The sequence below is a fragment of the Castanea sativa genome, chromosome 1, assembly GCF_040712315.1.
Source record: "Castanea sativa cultivar Marrone di Chiusa Pesio chromosome 1, ASM4071231v1".
Classification (NCBI taxonomy): domain Eukaryota; kingdom Viridiplantae; phylum Streptophyta; class Magnoliopsida; order Fagales; family Fagaceae; genus Castanea; species Castanea sativa.
This window is the reverse complement of record NC_134013.1, coordinates 86,945,737-86,972,747: the sequence shown is the minus strand read 5'-3', so window position 1 is coordinate 86,972,747 and position 27,011 is coordinate 86,945,737. Positions and strand designations below refer to the sequence as shown.

The 27,011-nt window shown below is 32.8% G+C and overlaps 2 protein-coding genes across 2 annotated transcripts; both read right to left on the bottom strand.

Annotated features, from left to right (window-relative positions):
* Positions 1–4: 4 nt before the first annotated feature.
* LOC142617784 (kinetochore protein NUF2 homolog) lies at positions 5–10,864 on the bottom strand. The gene is made up of 12 exons (XM_075790754.1): positions 10,608–10,864; positions 10,274–10,495; positions 8,940–9,030; positions 8,679–8,858; positions 7,913–8,002; positions 4,578–4,685; positions 3,736–3,789; positions 3,404–3,518; positions 3,161–3,318; positions 2,979–3,074; positions 1,819–1,894; positions 5–515 (listed from the first exon to the last, which is right to left on the bottom strand). Exons 1-11 carry the CDS (start codon positions 10,769–10,771, stop codon positions 1,826–1,828), a joined length of 1,347 nt encoding a protein of 448 aa, XP_075646869.1. The 5' UTR covers positions 10,772–10,864; the 3' UTR covers positions 5–515; positions 1,819–1,825.
* An 11,460-nt stretch (positions 10,865–22,324) lies between these two features.
* On the bottom strand, positions 22,325–26,070 carry LOC142622255 (glutelin type-B 2-like). Its single transcript, XM_075795702.1, has 3 exons — positions 25,784–26,070; positions 23,293–24,019; positions 22,325–22,645 (listed from the first exon to the last, which is right to left on the bottom strand). Exons 1-3 carry the CDS (start codon positions 25,977–25,979, stop codon positions 22,492–22,494), a joined length of 1,077 nt encoding a protein of 358 aa, XP_075651817.1. The 5' UTR covers positions 25,980–26,070; the 3' UTR covers positions 22,325–22,491.
* Positions 26,071–27,011: the final 941 nt, after the last annotated feature.

The window sequence follows — 27,011 nt, the reverse complement described above, 5'->3', positions numbered from 1 at the left end:
CTGCTAGAAAATGGATGTGCATAATAGCAGTGCTCATGAAATAATTTATTACCACAAGAATTTTCAGATGGAAATGGGACACAATTCTCTTTTTTTTTTTTAAAGGGTATTTGTCATTTTGATTGCTAATATTGTTGCTTTACCGTGCTGTGGAAAGGGCAACAGTTTAGAAAGCCAAAACCCTATTTTTAAAAAAATAAATAAAAATTCATTCCCACCTATTGGATGCATAATTATACCACCGCATGGCATCCTTGGTATCTTGTCAGTTGTCGCGAGAACAAAAACAAGTTAGTCTAATCCATATATACATATATAAAACCCCAAAAAAATAAATATCTGTAGTTTGTCAAGCTCTAACACATATACTTAGAGCTCAAAATACATAACTCTTAAAAAAGAAATTAAATAAATCTCAATCATTAGTATATATACATCTCGAGTTTGATGCATAAGAGAGTATATAACTCCTCACCTTGCATTTGACCAAAACGGCTTCTAATGGAACCAGTTCACTGTAAAAAAAAAAAGGACAAATGTGAGATCTGAAAAGCCCACTTAAAGGCTACGTACCATGAGAATTTAATAAACATGCATGTATAATGAGACATTTCATGCTATATGAATATGCGAAACAGATAAATTTTCTCTTAAGTGCATCTCATGTTTTCTCATCCTTAAAAACAACACAGTAACTTTTCATGGAAAGATTAAACTACATCAGCATAATCATGAAATCCATGCTTCTAAATTTCATAAAATATTTCTAATGATCATAATAACAAAACTACCCATTAAAACAACATTAAGGTCAGCCAATCTGCTAAGTTTATAAAGGCTTGTGAAACATGCAATTCTACAGCCAAGTATCCAGCGCTCCCCTCAAGGTTGATAGCTTCATCAACCAAGGAGATGGTTGGCATCCATCACAAGTCGGACTTAGCCAAACAAAAGCCAGGTACAACATTCGTCTCACTAATTGACAATCAAAAACAACATTTACCATGGAAGGCCCACTAATTTCACCCCTGCTGATCAAGTTTAGAATATACCATAAAACTTCACCCATGCTTTCACAACATTCAGTGTAATGTAGCGTATGCACTATATGCTTAAAATATAATGCTCATGAAATATGTAATACTTCCAACATAACTAAATAAATATTTTGAATTTCAGGAACATGAATGCACACCCTTTTTTTTAATGGTAAGTACTACTACTACCTATTGGAACAATACTGTGTGTGACATTTCTCAAACATTAATGCACAATAAACATTTTAAATACAGTTTATGACATATCAAAATCTCATATCAATCACTTGAAAACAGCAAAAACAGGAACTTAGAACCAGAGAAACTCAAGTAAACTACTTATTATTAAACATATAAATAATTTAGCACATATATGATCCCCATGGACAATTTATACCTTTGATGATTATTACAAGCACAAGTGTGAGAGTTAATGACAATAATAGTAATAGTAACCACCTAATATGATAATCTTAATGAAGCCAAGAAAAAAGAAAAACACAAGTGTGAGGTATGACAACTAGAGCTTGGCAAAAGCTCAACATTACCATGCCAAAATCTAAGAAATGCCTTTGCAAAAAAAATAACATTAAGCTTGAACTTTAGCTAAAAAGCCAAGAAAAACATGAGCCCAACTTAAACTCTATAGGATTGGGCCAAGGATGACTTCCATTTGTGTATCACAGGACCCAAAAATTCAGCTTTGCATGGAACATGATGCATTTTGCAGTCAAACCAGCTATAGAAATGATGAACTCATGCTATTTGAAGGATAACATACCAACTCTTCAACCAACAACTGGCTCAGCTTCTGTCATTGGCAGCAAGACATCAATAGAGTTTGCGTATTGGTGAAACTGCAACCAGCCAAAAAACATTGGATTATCTTCAATTCAAAACTTACAGACGTTGAAGGAACCAAAACAACTGACTAGGTGAAAGCAGTATTAAGAAAGAATTTAAGTTTAGTTTCCACATTTCCTAATTGAAAGTAAATAGCAATAATAAATTATTGAAACAGCTTGATTTAGTTTCATTTAATATGGTTCAACACACTTATCTAAAAAAATATTACTATGGATCAACACAATCATGATTCTGAAATCTTAGATTCCATTTGGTTGATCTGTTAGTTTTTAATTTTTTTTTTTTAAATCAATATTTTTAAATATTTTTGTTGTATGTTATGAAGTAAATGCAATACAAATAAAAGCATGCTTGGTAACTCTGAAAGACGTCCTTGACAACTTCCTAAGCAAGTAAGCATCATTGCTTTTTCTTTTTTCTTTTTTTCCCTGTTCTTTTATGAGTGAGTTTTGGGTAAACTCTACTTCATGAGACGTGGTAATCATTTTCAGTTCCATATACAATCTTTGGCATTATTTCATGTTTATTTTTCTTAATGCATTACAATTATTTATAGTAATGCAGTACAATTATCTATTGTCCAATCATAATAAAGTGACTAAATTTTTCTCTGGCCATCAACCTACCACAACCTCCTTTTCCCGGGCATGGAACCAGCTACAAACAAAATATATGACACTAAGCACAAGCAAAGACGTAGTTATTTTTCTTAATGCATTGTCCACTTAAAAAGACTAACCAATATATTTTTTAATCATTTGGTTCTCTACATGACTGATTCCTATCTTTATACCAAGGCCCTCTCTTTCGGAATTTCATTCAGGGTTTCTTGTTTCTAATATGTTTGAATGATAAAGGTTCTGTTATTTCTCTTTTCTTTTCTTTTTTCCTTTTTGGTAAAAAAAAGGTTCTGTTATTTTACTTGTTTTGTAAACAATTTTTACATTTTTTTTCTTAAATTCACATCCAGTGTTCATCTGTTTCTGTGCATTGCAAGGGTAAAATGGAAATTTCAATTTCATAAGAGACAAGCATATACATATAGGTTCAGGAAGGGAATCTATTTAAGTTCACCTCTTTCACAATCTCTTCAGATTTTTGAATTAACGCCTGCACTTTAGCTGCCCCAGATTCTTTTATTGAATTAGCTTTTGAAGTTTTGGCATCCACCTATTAATTGCAGAACAGAAAAACTAAAATTTAGGCAACTTCGTATTAATGGCTAACTCCATAAATGAAGAGGAGATGCAAAATACCTCCACTACCACAGCTTCAACATTCTTTTGCCTTGCTTCCAGCTCACGTCTCCTAGATTCCACCTCCAATCTCACATTATTGAACTCTAAGGTAGCCTCCTCACACTTCAAATCTCTTTCTTTCTCTAACTGACTTCTTAATTCATCCAACTGTTCAGCTGGGGATGAAAGAAGAAAGGTTTAAGCTCACAACTACTGGTTCAGGAAGGGAAAATACATGACATAGAATGGATAAGAGGTTACCTTTGGCTTGCCTTTCCACCAGTTTAGCTTCAAGTGACTTATCCAGTATTCCTTCATCACTTATTTTAGCTTTTAAAGCCTTAAAGTCCTTCTCAATGGATTTGGCAGAGTTTACCTATTAAAGGTGCTGATGTTATAAGCTTTATTATGAACAAAGTCAAAAATTACTTTATCTTAAGCATTTAACAGCTAATAAATTTTTTACATATAAGGAAATTTCTAAATGGCCATCACTTCATTCAAATTACACAAATTCTTTCCCCCCACCAAACAGAGAATCTGTCAAATAGTAAACTGCAGAACATGAGATAACCAGCAGAGCATATACTCACCTGTTCTTGTATAGCCTGCATCTGAGCAAAATGCTTTGACATTTTCTTGGAAACCTGTGAGAAAGCACACAAAGAAATCACCAATTACCCTTTATTAAACTGTTTTTTTTTTGTTCACACGCATGTCTACTATGCTTAGTCTTGGACTACTTGACTCCATAAATCAGAGGACAGCAAAACCTAAACAGCTGACTCACTTCTATGCGTTTACACAGTCTAGAAAAATGACTAACTTGTAAGTGTTTACACAGTAGAAAAATTTTACAAAGAAACCAACAACAAGATGAATGGTATGATTTCTCAATGACCTTTTGACTGAAATTATTTGAAAATTTTGAGGATATATGCATGCAAGCATGCATCTTTGTCCAATCCAGGGAATAAGGTAAAATAGCATTAGTGTGATTAACTTGTAATTCAATACATGGAAAACCACTCATCAAGATGACACATTGACACCCCATTCAAATTGCTTAAGGAAAAGCAACATGTGCATGTGAAATATGCCATTAGTATATGCTGAAAACATCAGATTAGTAGAGTTGAAGAACAATGTCTCATTTATAAGGTTGATGGTAGCTTATGTAAACTGTGTATCATGTTGTCAAAAGCCATTTTAAGAATGAAGGCATTAATTTTTTTTTTTTTTTTTATTTTACAAGAAACAGCCCAACCAAGCATTCTAAAACATGAGCATGTTAACACAATTTTTGATATGCAAAACTTCCAAAAATCTTAAAATGAAAGAGAGCATTAACAAATAGTTCAATGAAAAAAGTATGGGATGCAAATGAATGAGAAATGAGAATAAATGGTTAAAATGGTAGTAGTTGATAATACACCTTTGTATAAAGCTCAACAATGGAAGTCTTGTCCTGATAGGATTGTGTAGCTATTTTTTCAGCATTCTTTGCTGCCTCGCGAACTATTTTTTTCTCCTCTAAAGCCCTCTTCAGGTAAAAATGTGAAGAAATTAATTAAATGTTGATAAGAAAAGCATAAAGAAAATCTTTAATGTGTGAACAATAGAAACAAACACACCAATCAGAAGGAGAAAAATATCACAAAATTAATAGATTGCATCACATTTCAATTTTATAATCTACACATTGCAGAGAATGAATCAAAAATACTTTACTTTTGAAAAAAACTAATGAAACAAGAATGACATCATAGAGCCCTTTTATTCAACAGCCATGATATGTGATCGAGGATCATAGTATCCACCACTACATGAATTGGGAAGTATAAAAAGAGACTTTATATTTGCACACAAGTTGTCAGATGTTTAACCATGCATGCACAGTTCAACTAGCAAGAATGGAGGAACAAGTTAACAAATACCATAATTTTAACACACAAGTATAGATGATAAATAAAGAACAACCAATGAGAATATGGGGCAAAAATAAAAAAAGGAACCATTTGGTGGGGGAGAGGGGCAAAGAGGGAAAGTAAGAGAGAGGTAGCTTCCATAAATTTTGCATTAAACATTTATAAAGTATTACTTGTCCAAAAGTTTCTTTTTTTTTTTTAATTTAATAAGTAAAAGTATCACTTGTCCCAAAAGATTATGTTTTTTTTTACAAGTAATAAAGAAATTTTATAAAAACACACAGCCAAGTACATGGGAAATGTACAAAAAGGCAAAACATGAAGAAACCATATTACAATGATCTAACAACATAGGAAGGGAAATACATGAAAAAGATGGTAAAACAAGACACCATTCGAGAAGAGTAAAAAAGAAGAAAGATTTAAGCTCAATCATGGACCGTTCACAACCCTCAAAGTTTCCAGAATTCCGTTCCCGACAAATACACCACATCAAACAATGCGGCACAAGCCTCCAAATAACTACATTACGATGACGCCTGAATTTGCATGTCCAACAATCCAACAAATCCACTACCCTCTAAGGCATCACCCAACAAACACCAAACAAGCTAAAGATTATAGTCCACATCTCAAAGGCTATAGGACAATGAAAGAGGAGATGATCTACAGACTCCCCACACCTTTTGCACATAAAACACCACTCAAGGACAACAAAATGCCTCTTCCAAAGGTTGTCTATAGTTAGAATCTTGTCTAAAACCGCAATCCAAGAGAAAAAAGCTACCCGAGGAGGAACCTTCGATTGCCACAGCATTTTCCAAGGGAAACAATTGCCAGTAGAAGGGGAAATAGAATGGTAATACCCATTCACCTTAAAACCTCGTCTGCTGGCTAGCATCCAACAAAGAACGTCGGAACCAACACCCCGCACCTTTATGGAGTATATCAAAACCATAAACAAATCCAAAGATTGTGACTCTTGTTCATTCACTAACCAACGAAACTAAATGTCCCAAGAAACTCTCCCATTTACAAAGCACATAACCTCAGAGACCGAAGCATCCCTTGTCCTACTAATATTATATAGATCTAGAAACTCCCAAAAGATTATGTTGATAGGAAATTGTGAATTTTATCCTTGAACCATTTTTATAAAACTTCCCACTCACTTGTGAGCCCAGACTCCCCCTCAATAAATGGAGTCTAACAAACGAAACTTTTTTTTTTAATGGAGGTAGAGTAGAGACGAGGTTTGAACTCAAAAGTCATAACCATTGACTCTATTGTTCCCAAAACTTAAGCTAATAAAAAATTGTGAATTTAATCACTTAATCATTACTCTAACATTAACAAGATGCCCATCATTATAGGAAGTGTGAGAAGTTCTAAGTTCAGGGAGTAATTAGTCTAACAACATTACTGACTTTGCTAAATATGAATTTTGCATCATGTTCAAGATAAGAAGACATGGCAAGAAGAGAATAATAACCAATATGTGAAACTTGGGACATCCAAAAACTAAAGTCAAGAAATTAACATCTCTAGTGAAGTGATAGTTACTAAAATCCCACCCTGATGTTTAATTTCGCTGTATACCCATGCTAGACACATTTGGGCCAGCATGTCAAACACCATCTGGGAATCTAAAAGAGAAAAAGCTGTAGCACCATTCATTTCAGTTTGAATCCACCATGTTTGACATCTAATATCAGTGTTGTAAACAAATATCATCCTGTCAAACAACTAAGTTGATCCAGGGTATTACCCATGACATTAATGATTCATTCTGCTATAAGAGTGAGAAAAGCTAAAAGAAAAACTTAAAATGACCAGTAGTGAAGAAAAACATGGCTTATTTTAATATGACCATATATAGGACTGAATGGCATATTTTCACCGAATTTGAGACATTTTCAAGTACGTTTTGTGATTGGAACAAATTGAAAACTCTGAGGGTTTTTTTTTTAATTATTATTTTAAGCTTCAAGTGATGAAACTGGACAACAATGATGATGCCCAAATGCTGGGGAATTGTAGTCAGCAGCAAATGATGATAGTTAGTGACTCAAAAGGTGCTCACTCAACAGCTGAGAGTCTCCAACAACCAGTGAGGGACTGCCCTGTGATCGATAAGGGTCTTCCAGCAACTGCAGGGAGTTGGCTGATGATTGGAGGAGGTAGCTGATGGTTGGAGAGGAATCATCAGTGACAGTGGATGACTTGAGCTCTCACAAAAAAGTGACTTATGCCTTTGAAAGCACAAGTCGTTTCCATATTCTATGCTTAGTTGTCCACTGCATGATTTTCTTTCAAATGCTGCACTAAACATAGCACAAAACAAATGGAGCCAGAGATTTATTTGAGTTAAATTATTCAAAATTCATTTCCCTCCGTTCAAGAGCAAGATCCGAGAGTTATCCAAGATCAGCTGATGCAGTGGCTATCAGGGTCATTATATTACTGATCCAGACAGTATGATGATACGATTCTCAATCTCGTAACTGCCAAGACATAGTCATTTAGCAATTGAGTGCTGCCTACAATGAGTATAGGTGGGCTAAGGCCATGTCTATATCACTGTGGAATCTAAACCTGACTTCCAATGCAAAATCATATTGTGGCCTTTAGTCTACAATGAGGTTTTCATAACAGATGCTAAAACATATTACTAAGATAATTAGACCAAAAAGTTTAAACTATATTTGTTTTGTGTCTAACTGTAGCACATGTATTGAAGTTCAGTATCCTAAATGGTTGAAATATTGGATATAATCAACATAAATGTAGTACCTATTTTATGAATTACCATTTAATACTTTATGAGAGAAAAATACAATACCTGTAATTTATCTGGTGACTGGACAATTTTCGAACGCAAATTTGCATTTTCTTGGACACTTTGTACTAGAACAAACTCAGCATTAGAAATCTGGAAGAAAGAGAAAAAAAATTGTAACAACAAGAGCAATAGTGGCTATAAAAAGAAGCGTGCATATTTGTATAGCCAATCTAAATGATGAACTTAAAACAGGAAACTTCTTTTCAATACAGCAGTAAGACCTTAAAATGTAGCTAATGTAGCAAGAGAAAAGCCAACTCCACATGAATAAAGGGAAATTTCTTAGAATATACAAAATTATTTACTAGGAAAAACTCAGGTAATGGTTCAAAAAATAATCAGCATACCTCACTAGCTCTTCCAATCTAATAATGAAAAGATAATTAAACAATCTAGCAATTACAGTAACACCTTTGACAGATATCATTGCAGTCAAAGCGGACAAGACACAAGCACTGCACTACAAAAATGAAGTAGCTACTAATGGAATGAACAGGAACTTCACCGATTAAATATTAGCATACGCATATGCTTGCCCTTATTTTGCAGATACGATCAATCAAGAGTTCAAGTCTTTGCTATACATTTATCATAAAACACTGGATTGGTTAAATAGTTTTTGCACATTAACTTTTAAACAATTTGATACTGCTGAGCATAGAACTCAAAACAAACAACAAACAATTGCCCTGGTTGTCCTAGCAAATCCAAAATTTGAAAAACTAAGCTTAGAACTCAATCTGCTAATTTTCCATAACCTCCTGACCTTCTCATCCATTTCTCCAGCCTTCTCCTTTAACTTGCGATAAGAAGCTCTCATTGACATCTGTTGATTGTTAAGGCCTGCAATGGTTTGGCGCAATTCTTTAACTTTTGCATCTACCTCTTGAACAAGAGGTAGCTCCCTCTCTCTTGCTTCATTGTATTCTTCAATCTCTGCATTCAACTGCAATGCAAAAACATTTAGCACATTTGGATGCTTATACAGAAGCATTCATTTTTTTTCTTCTGGATATAGTAGAGAAACCTGGGAAATCCTAGCCTCTGACTCTCTTTGCTGCTCCTCAAGAAAGTCCAATTCATCCACAATTGGCCGTAGGAAATCTAGTTTTGCCTGTCTGAGATTGAAAGCAATCAATTAACATATAATAGAAGTACAAAGATTACTGAACCAATTATACAAATTCTATTAATACGTATTTCATTAAGTTACAATTTTTACCCTCTTGTGGCTTTGTATGGTCACAATTTAGTTTACAAACTTTCAATTGCAACATTTGAACCCCCCCCCCCCCCCCCAAAGTTTGGACTAAAATGAAATTGTAAAATTCCATCCAAATTAATAGAAATTGCATTTTTTGGACAAATAAATCACCCCCTTGTGATTTAACCCAATAACAATTTTATCCTATAAGTTTTTCAATTGTTACATTTTGACCCCTAAAGTTTGGATTAAAATGAAATTGCTAGGGGTACTTTGGATGGAACCATAATGAATTCATTTTAGTCCAAACCTTTCAGAGTCAAATGAAACAACTAATAGTTTGTGGACTGAATTTTGATAGGCCCAAACCACAGTGAGGCCAGTTATAAATTTCCTTATTTCATTAACAAAGCTATATAACTGAATTTCATAATAACACATTTGAAAGTAGTAGTTTTATGAAAATGTGCCAATCCTCTTTATTTTCATTCAAACCCTAACAACTCAAAAATCACATCATTTCTTCAAAAATGCACGGTTTACTCAACCAAAAAAAACTCAATCGCAAAAGATAATTTTTCTTTTGACAGAAAATTAAAATATAATATAAGTCCAAAGATTATAGAATCAATCAAACAAACAAATCCTATAATAGTAGATAACTTCATTTCATTGATAAAGCTATTAATACTACAATTTCATAATGCAATTAAAAGCATTTCCATATAAAACTCAACAACTCAACGAATACAAATCATTTCTCCGACAATGCACGGTTTACTCAACGAAAACAAACTTGATCACAAAAGATAATTGTTCTCTTAATCGCAAATTAACATATAATACAAGTTCAAAGATTATAGAATCAATCAAACAAACAAATCCTATTAGCAGATAATTTCATTTCATTTTTAACAATGCAATTGAAGGAGTATTTTCATATAAACCTCAACAACTCAACAATCACACATCATTCTTCAACAATCGCATGGTTTACTCAATCGCAAGTCGCAACAGAGAATTTCGCAAATTAACACATAATAGAAGTTCAAAGATTATATAGAACCAATTAAACAAACAAATTCTAACGCAATTGAAACAGTAAAATTTCATATAAAACCTCAACAACTACCACAAAAATCACTATCAACCCTAACCTGTGAAGACCGAAATTGAGAATTGCGCTAAGAAAAAGTTCAGTCCGATCAGGCGCAGGTTTGATGAGGTCTTTGAGGGTAAAACTCTTAGGGCAATCCATGGAGGCCAGTACATCCTTGATCCGATTGTAGAGCTTGATAATCCGCACCGATTCGACGTGAAAATCCGGATTCTCGAGGTGATCGAGCGCCGCGAACTCCAACTGTCCATGCTCTTCTTCTCTGCACAGAAAAAAACCTCGAAGTTAGGGTTTTTCTCTTCGGTTTGGATTTTGAAAATCGAAGAGAGAAATGAGAGAATAGAGAGGGAATGGAATATAAATAGGAAGAGTACTCGTGGAGACAGTCGATGTGGAAGAGGAGTCGAGTGTAGAGATCGGAAACGAAATCGAAGTTCGGTTTGGAGAGATCGTGCTCTGAAATGTTGGCGATTTGGGATTCGTTCAATATCGCTACTATTTCACCTCTAGACATCATTGGGCACTCGTACTTCGACATTTTTTTTCTAAATTCGATTCAATTCACTGTAGGTTGAGATTTGAGAGAGAGAGAGAGGGGAAAGTGGCTTTGAGTTAGAATGAGAGTGAGTGAGTGACAGTGTTTTCCCGCCCAAATACTACTTGAAAAAGAGTCTTCTGTAGTTTAGTTTTTTTTTTTTGTTCCCCCCAGTTTCATCTAAATAATAAATAATAAACTGCAAATTATAGCTTCTAAGTTTTTAGAGAAATTTATTTCAGTTCTCTAATTATAGGTTTTTTATGTGAGGAAATTTTTTAAAAAATATTTTTTTAGATTAAAATGCAAAATTGATCCTCTAATTTTTTTTAGATTTCATTTTAGTCATTTAACTTTGTTTTTATTAATTTCAGTCCTCTAAATTTCAAATTTATTCAATTAAGGTATTTTCATTAACTTTTGTTAAAATTTTTTGAATAAAAATCTGGAAAATATTTTTCAATCATTAATTGAATTTTTTTTAATTTAAAAGTTTGAAGAAAAAATTATAAAATTGAAAATTTAACCACAATATATAATAAAAGTTAATGAAAAAACCTTAATTGAATAAACTTAAAAGTTAGAACACTAAAATGAATAAAAGCAAAGTTAAAAGGCTAAAATGAAATCTGAAGAAAAGATTAGAAAGTCAGTTTTGCATTTTACCCATTTTTATTCTTTAATTGAATACTTAATTTCAAAAAAATTTAACAAAATTGAATAATAATAAAATATTAAATGAATAAATTTGAAATTTATGGGACTCAATTAAGCAAAAGTAAAGTTAAAGTAATGAAATGAATTTTAGTCAAACTTAATGTAGGGATACAATTTTCAAACCAAGCCTAAAATGTAAGGGATCTTGGGCCAGTGAACCCAGTATAATAAATTTGTAGAGAGTGAATCAAAGAGCTAGGTTTTAGTGCATGGATAACAGTTAATATGGTTTTGGATGATGAGCCAACAAGAATTGAACCCGGTTTGTGGGAGAAAGTTTGTCCTCGGCACAGTCCGAGAAGCTCTGTTCTAGTATATATTGGATGACAATGGTTACAGCAGTTGTTGAGATTGCTATAGTGCTTTCTCTTCTCCTTTTTTTCATCATCCTCCTTCTCTAGGATCTCTACCCTTATTTATATTACATCCCTCCCTTCATCCTTACCCTACATGTGGACTACATGTGGACAATTGATGGTTTATGCTGATACTTGTCCCATCAGCCCCCTCTAAAAGTCTTCTGGGGTGGCTGTAAGACTTTCATAATACTGTTCAGAGGTCATTTCCTCATTAATGCGGTGGTAGCAGCTTCCCTTAGATATTTTTGAGTCCTTATCCCTCTTGTACGTTCATGATGCTCGTTTCTATCATTAGAACTTCTTGAAAGGTCATCATTGATCATTAGGATCTATACCAGATTTGCGTTTAGCTTTATCCGAGGAGATAGTACTCCTCGAAATCGGACCACCCATGCTTCTCGATCAAAACCACATGCTCTCGGCCAAATCCCAAAATCCATGACCCCACACTTAACATGTGCAATTTGCATTTTAACTAAAATAATAATAATAAGATTAAAATGCAAATTGCACCCTTTAAGTTTGACTGAAATCCATGTCAATCCTCTAACTTTTACTTTCGTTCAATTGAATACTTTAATTTTCAAATTTATTCAATTTATATTTTTTTTTTATCCAATTTCATTAAAAACAAATCATTAAAGAAAATTTTTTCTCACATTAAAAAAATCTATAAAATTAATAAAGTATTTTATAGATTTTTAATGTGAGATTTTTCATTAGTTAATTGTATACTTAACAACAAATTTTTAACATAATTGGACAAAATGTCTGAATTGAATAAATTTGAAATTTAAAAATCTAAATTAAACAAAAGTAAAATTAGAGTACTGAGATGAATTTCAGTTAAATTTAGAGAATGCGACTTGCATTTTAGCCTAATAATAATAATAATAATAATAATAATAATAGTAACGAGTAATGTGGGGACACTTTTTAGCTTCTGTCCAAGCAAGTGTTGCACTTGTACGTGGTTTTGGCTTTTTTCATGAATCCCACATCGAAAAAATATTTCCCCACTTTCTGCCTTATAAGCGTGAGCTGAAGGAAGTAGTGTACCATCAGTTATTAATAACTGATAGTACACTCCTCCCTTCAGCGCAAGTTTATACCTAAGAAAGTAGGGGGAGGAACTGATGAGGTAGGAATAAGTTTCTCAGGGAGTACAAAAAATAGTTTCCCTGGGAGTACAAAATCCTACTCAAAAGAAGTTTCCAATTATATTACCTAACCCAAGTTCATATTCTCTTTGTATAAACCTTATTAGGGTCAGTGCAACACACATTGAAAATGTCAAATATGTAGCCATCAAGGGCTTTATCCCATGGACATAAGCCATCAAGCTGAACCACGTAATTCTCTCTTTCTCTCTCACTTTCACATCTCTATTATGTTTTCTATTTCCTTCAATTTATTTAGTATTTTTTAAATAAATTTGATAGTTACTATGAAGAATGGAGAGTTTAAAATGTTGAGTGTCTCTATTAAAAACTCAGAATGTGTCAGCTTGAAGTAGTTAGTTAATATATGGGATAGAGTTTTACCTATAATTCTTAGATGTCCCTTCAAGTGCTTAATGGCTAATCAGAACTGGTCTATTGCTTGATATATGCTTCGTCAAAGAGGACCAATTGAAGTTCCAATTATAGTTTAGTTTATAGGGGGCAAATTTTAATAAAACACCGGATGCGGCTAGTGGAGGAAATCAAAGGAATCATCAGCGGGAAGTGTTTGTTTGAAAATTAACTTGAAGAATTTGTATACAATTCTTTAAGATTTTTTTTAAAAGGCTTGTTTGAAACCTACCTTGAAGGATTTGTACAAAATTCTTCAATGAAAAAAAAAAGTATAATCATCGTTCTACCATAATTGACAAGTTTCATTAGCTTCTTTAAGGCTCTTGAATAACTATTATCATAAATGAAAGGTTTTCTTCCGAGTTAACACAATTATTGGTGAACAGGTTTTCTATATTGGTGAACATTGCTGACTTAGTGACTTGCTGTGTCATGTACTCATGTTATCTCCTAAGAATATTAGTGTGTTATTTTATACATAAAACTTCCTTCAGTTAGCCACATAACCAATTAACACTAAACGTTAGTACAACTATTGGTCTTCAATAATTGGTTATCTTCTACCTCATTGTAGCTTCCTAAAACTTCTTTATATATATATATATATATATATATATATATATATATATATATATATATGTACATATTATATATATTGGACAAAACTTAGGTACAATACTTTAAGTGTTGTTCTTTAAGTTTCTCTCTTAAAATTCAGCCATGTGACTATTTAATGTAAAAATACATTTTCATCACATGAGAAAAAATTCACATGGCAAAATCTTAAAAGAGAAACCCAAGAAACAGCATCTAAGTCTTGCTTTATATATATATATATATATATATATATATATATATATATATATATATATATATGCAGAAATATAAATTATTACTCTTATATCCAAAAAAAGAGTATTTTAATTTTTATTCTTCCTCCTTTTATGAAATTCATAAGTTCAAGTTACTCACAGCTTAATATTTTCTATAAGACTATAAGTACGGAGTTTATATCCAAATCGGGGTAGAGGAAGATTCCTCTAACTTAAAGGAAAACTTTGTCCAAGATAAAATTAATAAAGGACTAATGTCAATGGCGAAGCCAAACTATTTTCTTAAGAGGGCAAACGTGTAAAATTAATATATAATTTTTATTTTTCATAGAAATTGCAAGGAGAATGAGGGGTTTTTTCAAAACTCAGGAGAGCTATGACCCCGTTCTGCCCCCTCCCTCCGCCAGTGGTTAATGGGATGTTTCCCTACCGAATGATGAAGTATTTAGTCACAATGAAATGTTTGTTTGAGTTTTTCTTTATATTTTTTTCCTTTTAGAGGGGGGGGGGGGGGGGGTGTTCTTATAATATTCTTTTGAAAAGAATCACCTCTGTTTCTTTTTCCCCTCTTCCTCTTTTTTGAATTTTGATACTTGTACGTACAAGTTAGATTTGAGTCTATTTATAAGAGTGAAATAAGTTATCTAACAGTATATTTACATGAGAAAGCTCGAAAAGATGCAAGTTTGGACATGACACTCAAACAAGATATAGAGAAAGTGATTGTAGGACATGGAAAAGACGCACATTTAGACAAGAAAAAGAAGTTGATTATCAAAACAACACATGATGTACATGGAAAACCCTAGAGAAGGGATAAAAAACTACAATTTTAGCAAGAACACAACATTCTTGCTCGGCTCAGCTTGTATTATGTATTAGAAGGAAATTAGTTTACAATGAAGTTGCCTTTCTTTCCTACCAACTCTCTACTTTCATCTCAAAATATCTGTTTGGGTTCTTGCCCTAGAAGTTCAGCTGCATGTTCCTTTTATACTCTAAGGAACATGGATGAGTACAAGGACAGGTGTCAAGTCATCATGTTCTCTCTTTTGAGATATTTTTACAGTTGTGATGTTATCTGCTGACTAAGAGATAAAAATTGCGCCAGTGTGGCACTAGGACTTGTGGGTAGATAGCTTTGCCACAACTTTAAAGACAAGTCTTGGTCATCAAGAGGGACATCAGGAATACTGTGATTGGTACACGTGTTTCCAAGGTGACATAATATCTGTTTGAATTGGAAGTCTGTGTCCATGTTTGGGAAATTTCACGTTTCAACTTTTCTTTTTTCCTGCGGCAGTTTTTTAGCTTTTAAGGGGACAGAAGTTACTGTTCACACACTGTTCACGTACTTTTTCATTAAAAATGGGTCCCGTAGCACTATTCACACATTTAATAATTATTTTGCTACAATGTTTTCAGCAATAAATTATATCCAAACGGACCCTTATTATGCATTCAACCAATAAGGGATGTTCTCATAGCCTTCAACTCTGAAAAGTCACTATGTCTCTTTTTGGTAACACTTGAGTACCATGTCAAGTGTAAGTCTCACTTCCTTCCCAAGGCAGTCATGCCTTTAGCACTGATCAAGATAAAGTCTCTTAGCTATCACCTACTCTCCCTTACCTCACAGATACTCCAAGTGTAAAGTCCAGATTCGACCACTTATGCATTCTCCCATGCCTTAATGGTGTTATGTACAATACTTAACGATGATGCCAAGAAGATCAGTAGGCTGGATGCTTCGGACTTCAAAGGACTATTGGTTCTCTCTGCGGCCTGAGAAAGAAAGAAAAGCGAATCAAAGGCGACCGGGGCTGCCGGCCAAAAATCCTCCGATGGCAAAGTTAGTTTTTCTCTCTATGTTATCTTAGTTCCAACTTTTTTGGAGTAAAAATGAACATACCTTTGCTTTGTCAGAATCAGTGTTTATATAGCGTTCCCATAGACGGTTATTGAATACTGGAACCTCCCCTGGATCCGAGGAGGCAAAAAGGATTAAATGTAACTGCCATAACCATTTAGAAGTTACATTTCCATTTCACAACGGATACATGACAGTTATGCGTAGAATAAGAGATTATTATATTATATTCGGAGATTTTCCTAAGTATAATGTCCTCGTCCTGGAATTTCGTCGAGTGTGCTTGAATTCCAATAGCATCCTCGTCCACCAATCTTTATGTGGACGAGTCTTCTCGGGATAAACCGTGCGCATCCCATGGACGAGAGAGGGAGCTTCGCCATCATCCTCAGGATGGTCTTGCCCGTTACCCTCGTTCTGAGGATAACTCCTGGACGGCTGCTGAGGTGACGACCGTCCAGGAACGGCCAGCGTTTTCGTCCCACATCACTTAACAACAACATTTGATTATATGGTGTCACACAAATTTTGACTCCAAGGCTTAATTTGTCACTTTTCAAAAGTTGAAAATTTAATTTGATTCTTTTAAAAAATATAAGGATTAATTTGAACTACCTCTAAACTATAGGGTTTTAAGTGAAATTTACCCTTTAAGGCAAGAGTGTTCCTTCACATCACTATAGCATCACAAGAATCCTTATCTATTTTCTAGTAGTATTTATCTATACTGCTAATGAGATGATTCTCTTGTTTCATTTTTTGGCATACCAAAATATCCTCATACAAATTTTGAAATAACATACCCTTTAGTTAATAAAAAAAAAATTCCTACAAAAAAGCAAAAAATGTTAGAAGGGTAATACTATCTCACATACAGAAGGGAAAAAAAAACTATTATTTTCACCACCTATTTGTATTCAAATGTCTGATATATATTTGCTTTTGTTATCTATTTGAATTCAAATAATTCAATTAAGCTTCTTATAGTCTTCATGAAGAAATGTCTCTTTCTGCCATGTGAGAAGACAAGGAAATTGTGTTAGCTCACAAACTAGCTGGGAAAGCAATTTATAATCCTTTTCTTGTAATTATAATAGTGAAATTGAAACATTAATTAATTTCATCTTGGGACTTATTATTTTTTGAAGCTCCTCCTTTATTTTATCTTATCTCACAATTGCAAAGAATACTAAACTGTTAATAATTAGTGGAAACCAACTCAAACTCACTTTAAAAACATTATTGCATTAAAATTAAGGAAAAACGTGAAAGATTTCATAAAATACTTCTTTATTGAATAATTTTGAAAATTATATTAAAAGATGAGAATTGCATGATTTTGAATCTTTGATTCTTAATTGTAATTTAAAAATATAAAAATACGTTGCTTTAATTCATAGTAACAATCTAAGGAAAATCAAAGTTACATCACTTTGATCTTTAGATTGTTGGCACTCAACAATAGTAGCAGACGCATGCAATAAAAATCAGCCTATATGGACAACAAATTCTGTAAAGGGCATGCTTGACTTCCATGTAGGACTGTCCAGAGTACCCGAAGACCCGTCGGGCCCGATCAGCCAGATCAAAACCGACCCGTCACGGCCGGACCGACACCTCCGATGGGTCGGTGACGGATCCCAGTCTTCAGAAGTTGACCCCGGCAGGTCGAGTGGTGGGTTTCGTCCTCAAAAACCCGATCTACCCTTCAAAACCTCAAAAAGAAGTTGAAATCCGGCAACGTTTGGGCTTCTTAGCTTCGATCCGGCCACATTTGGCTTTCATTTACTCAAATCCGCTCAAATCCTCACTCAGATATGCTTATATTCGGCGAATCTAGCCCAGATCTACTCAAACTCAGCCACATTCCGGTAAGCTTGACTCTAACTCGACCAAATCTTGTTAGATTTCGGCCAAATCTTGGCCAGATCTCCATAGATATGAAGGAATATCGGCCAAATCTTGTTAGATCCGGCTAGATTTGACGAGATTTGGCAAGATTTCGGCCAAAATCCGGCAAAATCACAAACCCGAAACCGACCGATTATTACTCAAAACCCGATACGACCCGAACTGAATGATCTGATACTTCCCATGAGTCGGTTGCGGGTCGAAATTTTCCCTACCTGAGAAGGTTGGGTCGAGTCCGAGTTGGGAACAAACCCGACTCGGCCCGACCCGTGGACACCCCTACTTCCATGCATCTGTCGTTGCAGCCCAGGAGGCATCCAAAATCATTGTATTTCTCACAATGAGCTTGTCCCACGTAATATTTGATTAACAAAAATACATCAAAATTGCATTAGAAGACGGCTAGTTAAAAAAATAAAAATAAAAGCAAATGTAATAATGTGAAATTTAAATTCCCACAAAATAATTAAAATGCAACTAATCCTAATCATGTAACATTTTGAGCAACAATTAATATAATTTTGTACTTAATTAGAGGATTTGAAATAAGAATATGCTTATGGCTATGCAACGATACTAGGATAAAAGAGAGAGTAAAGCTTCTTACCAGAGTTTGCAATGAGTATGAACTTAATTAAAGAGGATGGCAAAGAAATAAATAGATATATAAGTACTGTTAATCATGTTTGTTGTCCATGTTTTCCAAAATACAAACAGCAATTAAGGCTATTTATAGGTTTTAGCATGGATTTTTTTTTTTTTTTTTAGAAACAAACAAACACACACACAAGAGAGAGGGTAATGAGTTCTAACACAAAGGCATACCACAATTTCACTAAAAAATTATGATAACTTTTAAGGGAGGGTGGGGCAAGTATGCATTGCTTTAATTAATTTATTATCATCTAAAAGATATTAAAGGGGTAAACTATATATTTGGTTTCTATCATTTGCACCATATTTTAATTTGATCCATAACCTTTCAATTTTGTCAATTTTGTCTTTAACCTTTCAATATTATGTCAATTTAGTCCTTACTGTTATCTCTGTAAAGTTGTGATTTACAACTATGTTTTATGTTGGCTTTATTCCATGACAAAAAGTGTTGTAATTGCATAAATTTGTTTCCTTGTATTTTTGTGGGATTTTATTGTATTGGGTTTAGTATTAAGTTGGTGAAGAATCAAGCTTGAAATGAAGAATCAGTGCATTTTCGTGATTGGCTCGCGAGTAGTTCGCGAGAAGAGTATCCCATGAAAAGGGCAAATGAGAAGCACATGCTGGAAGCTGAAGAGTCGAGCTAGCCTGGATGATTTTGCGGGTGTCTCGCAGGTAAGGCTTTCCCGCGAGATACCCACAAAACTCTTTGCCTGGAGGATTTTCTAAGTAATAATTTCTTACCCTTCACCCACATTATATATACCCTCATTACCCACAAATGTGTAAGGAGGCCAATTTAGAGAGAAAAATCCTAGATAGGTTTTCTACAACGCACACACCCATCTTTTAGAGAGAGAGATTTACTAATCTTTAGTGAGAAATTATCCTAGCCTCTTCTCATTCCCTCTCTCATTGTCATATCTTGAGAGGGGATTTGTACCCTAACACAAGCCACATCTTTTCAGAGTGTAGAGAGTGTTTTGGAGCTTGGGAAGCTTTGGGAATTTGCTAAAAGAAGCCGGTGAGGCTTGGCGGATGCAATTAGGCGTATTGCGGGATCTGGAAAGCTAAAGAAGACATGACTCCGTGAAGTCCCTTGGTAGCAGGAGCTTGGAGGGCTCCAGTATATTGACTATTGAGTAGACTAGGCTTGAAGGGTCTTTTATTATTCGTGTACTCCAACTTTATTCTCTAGTGGATCGATTTACCGCTTGGAGGGCAGTGGAATAAAGTCTTTCGTCAATTTTTTTGGTTTCCTCTTCGATAACACATCGGTGTGTTATCTTGTATTTGCATCTCTCTTCCCTACTCTTTTAGCTTTCATTCTACTGTTGTGATTTGTTGAATATGACTTAGAGTAGTTCTATTATTTGTTCGCTCGCATTTACTCTTGTTTCCGCACTTAGATAAGTTAGAGTAAAATCAACCGAGCCATATTTTTTAATTTGGGGTCTAAACAGCTCTTGTGTTTTTAACACAAATTCGAGCTTTCAATCTCTTAGATAAAAATTGCTAACGTGATTAATGACTAAAATAAAAAATTAGTTTTCATTGATGTTGCAGTAAACAAATTTTTATTTTGGCCGTTTACCATATCAGCAATTTTCATCCAAAAGATAACGGCATGAACTAAATTGACATGACACTGAAATGTTAGGGACCATATTGACATAATTGAAAGGTTATGGTTCAAATTGAAATATGGTATAAAAGATAGTGACTAAATATGTAAGTCATCCTATATTAAAGTCTAAGCACAATCAGAATCTAAATTGAATTTAAATTAGCTTTTAATTATAGTCTAAATTAAGTGTCAAGTAATCTATTCATTTATAATACTCAGCATGAAAGTCAAGATGACCATTTCATTCACCTCAGTAAAACTACCTTATCTTGGAAAATTATTAGGTACTCCCGAAGTACCATAAATGCGTACTTCATTTTCTCACATAAATGATAGGTCTCACCATAAATTTAATTAGTGGGATCCACCATTCATGTAAAAGGAGGGAGTAGGCATTTATGGTAATCCGGAAGTACACAATAATTTTCCCATTATCTTCACTATTGTTGAATGCTTTCGTGACATGGATTATGTTGGGGGCTACAATTTGACTCTCTATAACCGCTCTAAAAGCAAGCTTGTATGGTGTGATGTCGAATGTCATAAAAGATTTGAGTGTGTCTTCCTTATTACCAATTGGTTTTGAGGTGGAAAGGCACAGCTCACGGTTCGACAAATTACAACTAATTTACCCCATTTCATGGATGGAAGGGTTCCTGCCAACATGGAGAGCCAACCACTTTGCCCTTTGGGAACCTTAAAAGGTTGATCCATGAGTCTTATTTTCAAAAATAAAAACAGAACTAGAAGTGAAATCTAGGTGATTGGCCACATAAATATATATATATATATATATATATATATATATATATATATATATATATATCTTTTTATAATAACACAAACACCTTTTAAGTTGCTTATGTATTTAAGGATTTAAATCAAGTGATTTGAAGTAAAACTACTAATACAAATTATTATATATGATTTCTATGCACTCATGTTGTATTTGACTTTTGAGGATTTTGTTCCAACAAATTAAATATTTAAAAAAGTTTTATTATAAATTGAAAATAATGTCAAACGACTAATCATTTATATTCACTTGTTAAAAAGATTTAAACTTATACATGATTTTTATTAAAAAAAATAATCAACGATTTTTTCCAAAAAAAAAATCATCCATAATTTTCACACGTAGAACATGTAAATTTCATAATATACTTAAACTATTTAAACTGAAAATTGAAATCAGAGCATTTTTTCCCAAATATTACATCCAAATGAATCATTTGAGATATTTAGCAGTAAATCAAAATTCTGAACAACTAGAAACAAAAGTGAAGGTGGAAAGGAAGTAATGTTATGCAATGTACAGTATAATTTGTTTTCACCTAAAAAAAATTTACTGTTAATCAAATTATTGACTAAAAAGTTGTCTTTACCTGTCTCAGATCATGACCAAGGTTTTTATTTTTTGGAATAAGTCTGTCTAAGAAACTCAACTAGAATAAAACTGCAGGATAGCAAAAGAAAGTAGAGAAATCTGAGCATATGATAGACTTCACACTAAATTACTGAGAAAATCATCTGGAGTATAATCATCTTTACAGTAATCAGAGTTGAGCAGGCAAGCATCTGTATAGACAGGGTTGAAAAATGGAGAGGTAGCCCACATGGATTGGTAAGCCCTCTTAATCTAGTTGTTATCACTTTTTTGATGTATTAATTCGATAATTTAAGTTTTCTCACATTTTTTCCTTAGGTTTTGCTAGATGTAGTGTGAGTTTCAATTAGCTTAACTCGTAAAGTTTTTTGTCATCAAATAAAATATCTAGGGTTCAAACTCAACATACACCAAAACCAATTGGTGTTTTGGTTTAATGATAAAGAAGAAGTGATAGAAAGATGCTACCGTAAGTATGCAATTAACTAATGAAAAAAATATATTTTTTGAAAAATAATTCTCACATAAAAAATTTATATTAATTTTATAGATTTTTTCATGTAAGAAGAATATTTTTTATGGCAATTTTTTAATGAAATTGGACTAAATGCCTGCAAGTACTCAAAGTATAAGTGCTTATACAGCTGCTTCTCACACCAACAAAAAGATTGTACAGCTGCTTCTTCCAATGTAGAGAATACAGTTTATTCCTTACAATTTTATATAGATACATATTTTATTTTATATAATTAACCACACAACATTATGCTTGACTTACGAGCTGATTAATCCTCTGGAGGGATGAGGATTTTGTTCTTTCCAATATTTGACTTGAAAAGTTCCCCAAACTCTGCGGAAACATTGAGGGAAGCTTCTACCACCCCAAGAGATAATGCTCCCCATGTTGATTCCTTGCTAGCTAAATCTTCAAGGGCAGGCCTGCAAAGAAAAAAAGAAAAGAATATATATATATATATATATATATATATATATATATATATAAAGCAAAAAAATAAATGTTAATTAACTTTTTATGTGAATAAGTTTTTTTTTTTTTTTGAAAGCGTGAATAAGTATTATTAAACAAACAATAATTATATTTCTAAACGGATTATATTATTGTAAATACTTTTTTTTTTGTATGTACTATATCTATCTAGAATGTGTTTGGATTCAGCTTTCACGTCCAGCGTCCACGTCTGGCTTCCTTTTTTTTTTTTTTTTTTTTTTTTTTTTTCGGCGTGTCTGTCACTGTTCATTGGCCATGAACAGTGATTTTAGGCCAATGAACAGTGATTTTTGCGTGAACAGTACGTTTTACACATTTAAAAATTATTTTGCTACAGTGTTTTCAGTTTTCAGTTTTCAACAATAAGTTCTATCCGAACAGACTCAATCTTAACCGTTTATTTATTATTATAAAATATATATTAGATAAGGTAACAGTTGGATATGTATCAACAGTTAAGGTAATGCAAGTACAGTACATACCAAAATTTTAAAAAATTAAAAAGTTGTGTCTGACATAGAATTCTCCAGTATGAGATATTCAAGCTTAGGTAGAGAAAAATAAAACTGATGCTTACTTGCTAGTTGTTATTATAGAGAAATACTCCAGTCCATCGCCGCCTGCAACTTTGGCATCAACAAAAAATTTTGGCACCACAAGCAAGTGACCAGGCTTTAATTCCGTGTCCAAGACTTGCTTACCATTAATGCCCACAATTTGAATCTGACAAGTTCCTTTCACTACATAAATTAGTTGAACTGAAGAATCAGTAGCATAAATTGGTGAAGACATGGCTTTAGCATCAAGTTTAACAAGTTTGGCACTCAGCTCAACTTGTCCAAGGAAAGGAAACTTGGCGTCAGTCAACGAAGTGACTAGTCCCCCATTCTTGACATCAATATCAGGTACTGCAGCATTGATGTTGTACACCAATTTGTTGGTATTGTCTTTGTTGGGCTTAGCCAATCTTTTTCCATCTTGAAGCTTAATTATCAGGAACCCAGTTTGGCTTTTTGCGAGCTTATTTGCATCATCTTTGTTCACATTATAAGCTCTGCTAATGAACTCAGGTGAGAAACCTCCCATGATACTTTGAGCCCCACCTAATATGAAGTAGGTGAATTCTCCTGGAATGTAAGACTTGGAAGTTTCACCCAAGAATACTATAACCAGTTCAGAACCTCCATCATTGAACCACCATGACACTGATCCCAGTACTACTGGTACAACATCTCCTTTCTTAAGTTTCAATACCACCTCCTCTGCTGTGTTAGGTAATACCATTCCAACTACTCCATCACTACCTGCACTACTTAAAAGTTAATAAGATTTTTGTTCACAAATATGACAGCCTTGTTATGTATATAGAATGGTATAATAGCTCATGGATTATCCAAAGAAATAATATAAATTTAACTATTGGGCCATAAACTACTTGTTGTCTAATTAAAAACTTAACATGTGGAAAATTGGAAATTTAAACCATGATAAATTATTAATTATTTCAAAAGATTAAGTTTATAGGAAATTATGAATTTAATTATTTAATCATTATTACAGCATCATGGAGGAGAATTTGGTTTAAATCTCCTCCCCAATTGTAAGCTAGTAGTATTAGGTCTTTTCTTTAATTCATTGTAGGTTTGATGGATGGAATCCAAAAATAATCTCATAGTATCATAATTTAAAATAATTTTATTTTTATTTAAAATCTACTATACATACAGACATATTATATATAAGATATAATCATTCAAATTATAGAAAATCTTATTAGATGAAAAAAATTCAAGACTATAATAAAACACAAAAATGTTTTTTTTTGCTAAATATTAATATGAAAGTATTGTTGATGTTTAATAAAAATATTAAAAAATAGAATTAAAAATACTAATTTTGATAATTTATTTCATTGTCATATATAATGGCACAACTTATAATAGAATAAAAAATTATTTTGTTGATAAAAGTATCGAAGGGAAGACAAATTGAAGTCTTTTTTTTTTATAAGCAAATTGAAGTATTTTTGTACAAAGTATAATACAAATAACGTTGAATATGTGTTTTATAAATTTAATTTAGAAAATATGTATTTTTTAGAAAAAAAATTTCATACAATAAATGGGAATTTAAAAAAGGATATGATGTCCGTGTAATATACAATATAATATTTTACTAAATATGGACATATGATAAGGATCCTTTTCCTTATTGATATTAACATTAATTAATTTCCCTCTAATGCAAACATAAAAACTGTCATTAAGGGTTAAAGCCACAAACTATATATTTTACAATATTTTTATAAAAATATTGATGTAGTCAACCTCTTATTGGTTTTTATTTAGACCCACCATTAATATTACATTTTCATTTACGAATAATCACTTATCACATAAGCACTTTGTAAATTATTTTGTAAAATAATTTGTATTTCTAGCATTATTCTTAAGGGTTAAACCTTAGAGGCCCACCACTTTTTAAGGTAGAAAAGGTTTACAACAATTTAAATTCGCAATAAGTCATTGGTCTCATTTTTTTTTTACTTACCTTCAGTACTTTTTTAACAGGACATGTCATTTTGTTTTAAATATATAATAACAAGTGATAGTAGGTTTTAATCCTCACATTTTATTTAATTAGTGGGTGATGTGACGATCTCTCATTAAAACAAAAGGAAATTCATTTTAAAAAAGTATTTGAGGTAAACCAAACTCTTTTTCTTTTTCTTTTTTTGTGATAAGATTGGTCTCATTCTTATGTTAATATTTTTGTTATCATTGATCTCATTATTTAGTCTAAAGTATACAAATTTAAAAAGAAGAGAGATATAGATCTGTTGTGGTTTCCAATTAATTTAAATGGTATATAATACAAAAAATGATATATAATACAAGTTTCCCTTCTTCGAATAAGGGATTGGATTTAAATCTTGCCTACATCAAAAAAAATACTTATTGACCTTTTCTTTTTAATCAGTACTTGTTTCTGTTTTGCTCTAATAATAAAACATGATGATCAATGTCATATGTTTAACAAAAATTTAAAATGCATAGATATTTACTAACCTTGAAGAACATAACCAATTTTGGAAGAATCGGCATAGTGGGGAAGAGCAAAGCCGCGTGGCTGCAGAACAAGCTTGCCAGCACCGACCTTGGTCTCACGAAGTAAAGGGAATTCGGAAGTTGACCAACTATAGTATGATCCACCATCTCCCTCGAATAACTTTTGGGCAAACTTTGGTGTCAAGTCAAACTCCATCTTTGTTTGCACTTCAATTAATGCCACAAAAAAAACCAAGCAGGTTCGTTAGGATTAATGTAAAAAGAGAGTATACTCAATTTTCCCCCTTCGACCTTGATTCCAATAGTAACCAAATCGAGAAGACATACCTTAAGTAGCTACCTTTCAAAGTCAAAACTTAATTAGTACTCTTCTAACCTAACTAATTCCAATAGTAAGCACTTGGTAGATGGGCTTGATTATTGATTTTTTACTTGTTAAATATTGAAATAATCTAAAATCTATATATATATAGAACTAATTAAGTATATATCTAGTATTACTGTAAAGAGAGAGTATACTCAGAGGACGTTTGGATTGCGTGTTTGCGCATCCACGTCCACGTCTGGTCTTTTTTTTTTTTTTTTTTTTTCAAGCGCGTCTATCACTATTCATTGGCCATGAACAGTGATTTTAGGCCAATGAACAGTACTTTTTACATATTTAAAAATTATTTTACTACAGTGTTTTTAGTTTTCAATTTTCAGTTTTCAGCAATAAGTTCTATCCAAACAGACCATCAATCCTTCCCCTCTGACCTTGATTCCAATAGTAAGCAAATCGAGAAGAAATACCTTAACTAGCTACCTTTCAAAGTCAAAACTTAGTTAGTACTATATATATATATAGTATTAATGTAAAGAGAGAGTATACTCAATTTTTCCCCTCTGACCTTGATTCCAATAGTAAGCAAATCGAGAAGAAATACCTTAACTAGCTACCTTTCAAAGTCAAAACTTAATTAGTACTCTTCTAACCTAACTAATTCCAATAGTAAGCACTTGGTAGATGGGCTTGATTATTGATTTTTTACTTGTTAAATATTGAAATAATCTATAATCTATAATCTATATATATATATATATATATATATATATATATATATTAATAAGCAAAATTTAGAGAAAATCTAATTAAATTTTACAATTGAATCTAATTTTGCACCATGTATTCTAAATTATTTATTTTTAAAAAGAGTTTTATTTCTTAATTTTAGAGTCAAATGTGAAA

Coding starts and splice junctions, on each gene's coding strand:
- LOC142617784 (XM_075790754.1), bottom strand. CDS start 10,771: ATGTCGAAGTACGAGTGCCCAATGATGTCTAGAGGTGAAATAGTAGCG. Junction 4,686..7,912: donor AGTCACCAGATAAATTACAG/GTATTGTATTTT, acceptor TTTTACCTGAAG/AGGGCTTTAGAGGAGAAAAA. Junction 1,895..2,978: donor CTGAAGAGATTGTGAAAGAG/GTGAACTTAAAT, acceptor GGCTGGTTGCAG/TTTCACCAATACGCAAACTC.
- LOC142622255 (XM_075795702.1), bottom strand. CDS start 25,979: ATGGAGTTTGACTTGACACCAAAGTTTGCCCAAAAGTTATTCGAGGGA. Junction 24,020..25,783: donor AATTGGTTATGTTCTTCAAG/GTTAGTAAATAT, acceptor TAAGTAGTGCAG/GTAGTGATGGAGTAGTTGGA. Junction 22,646..23,292: donor TCTATAATAACAACTAGCAA/GTAAGCATCAGT, acceptor TTTTCTTTGCAG/GCCTGCCCTTGAAGATTTAG.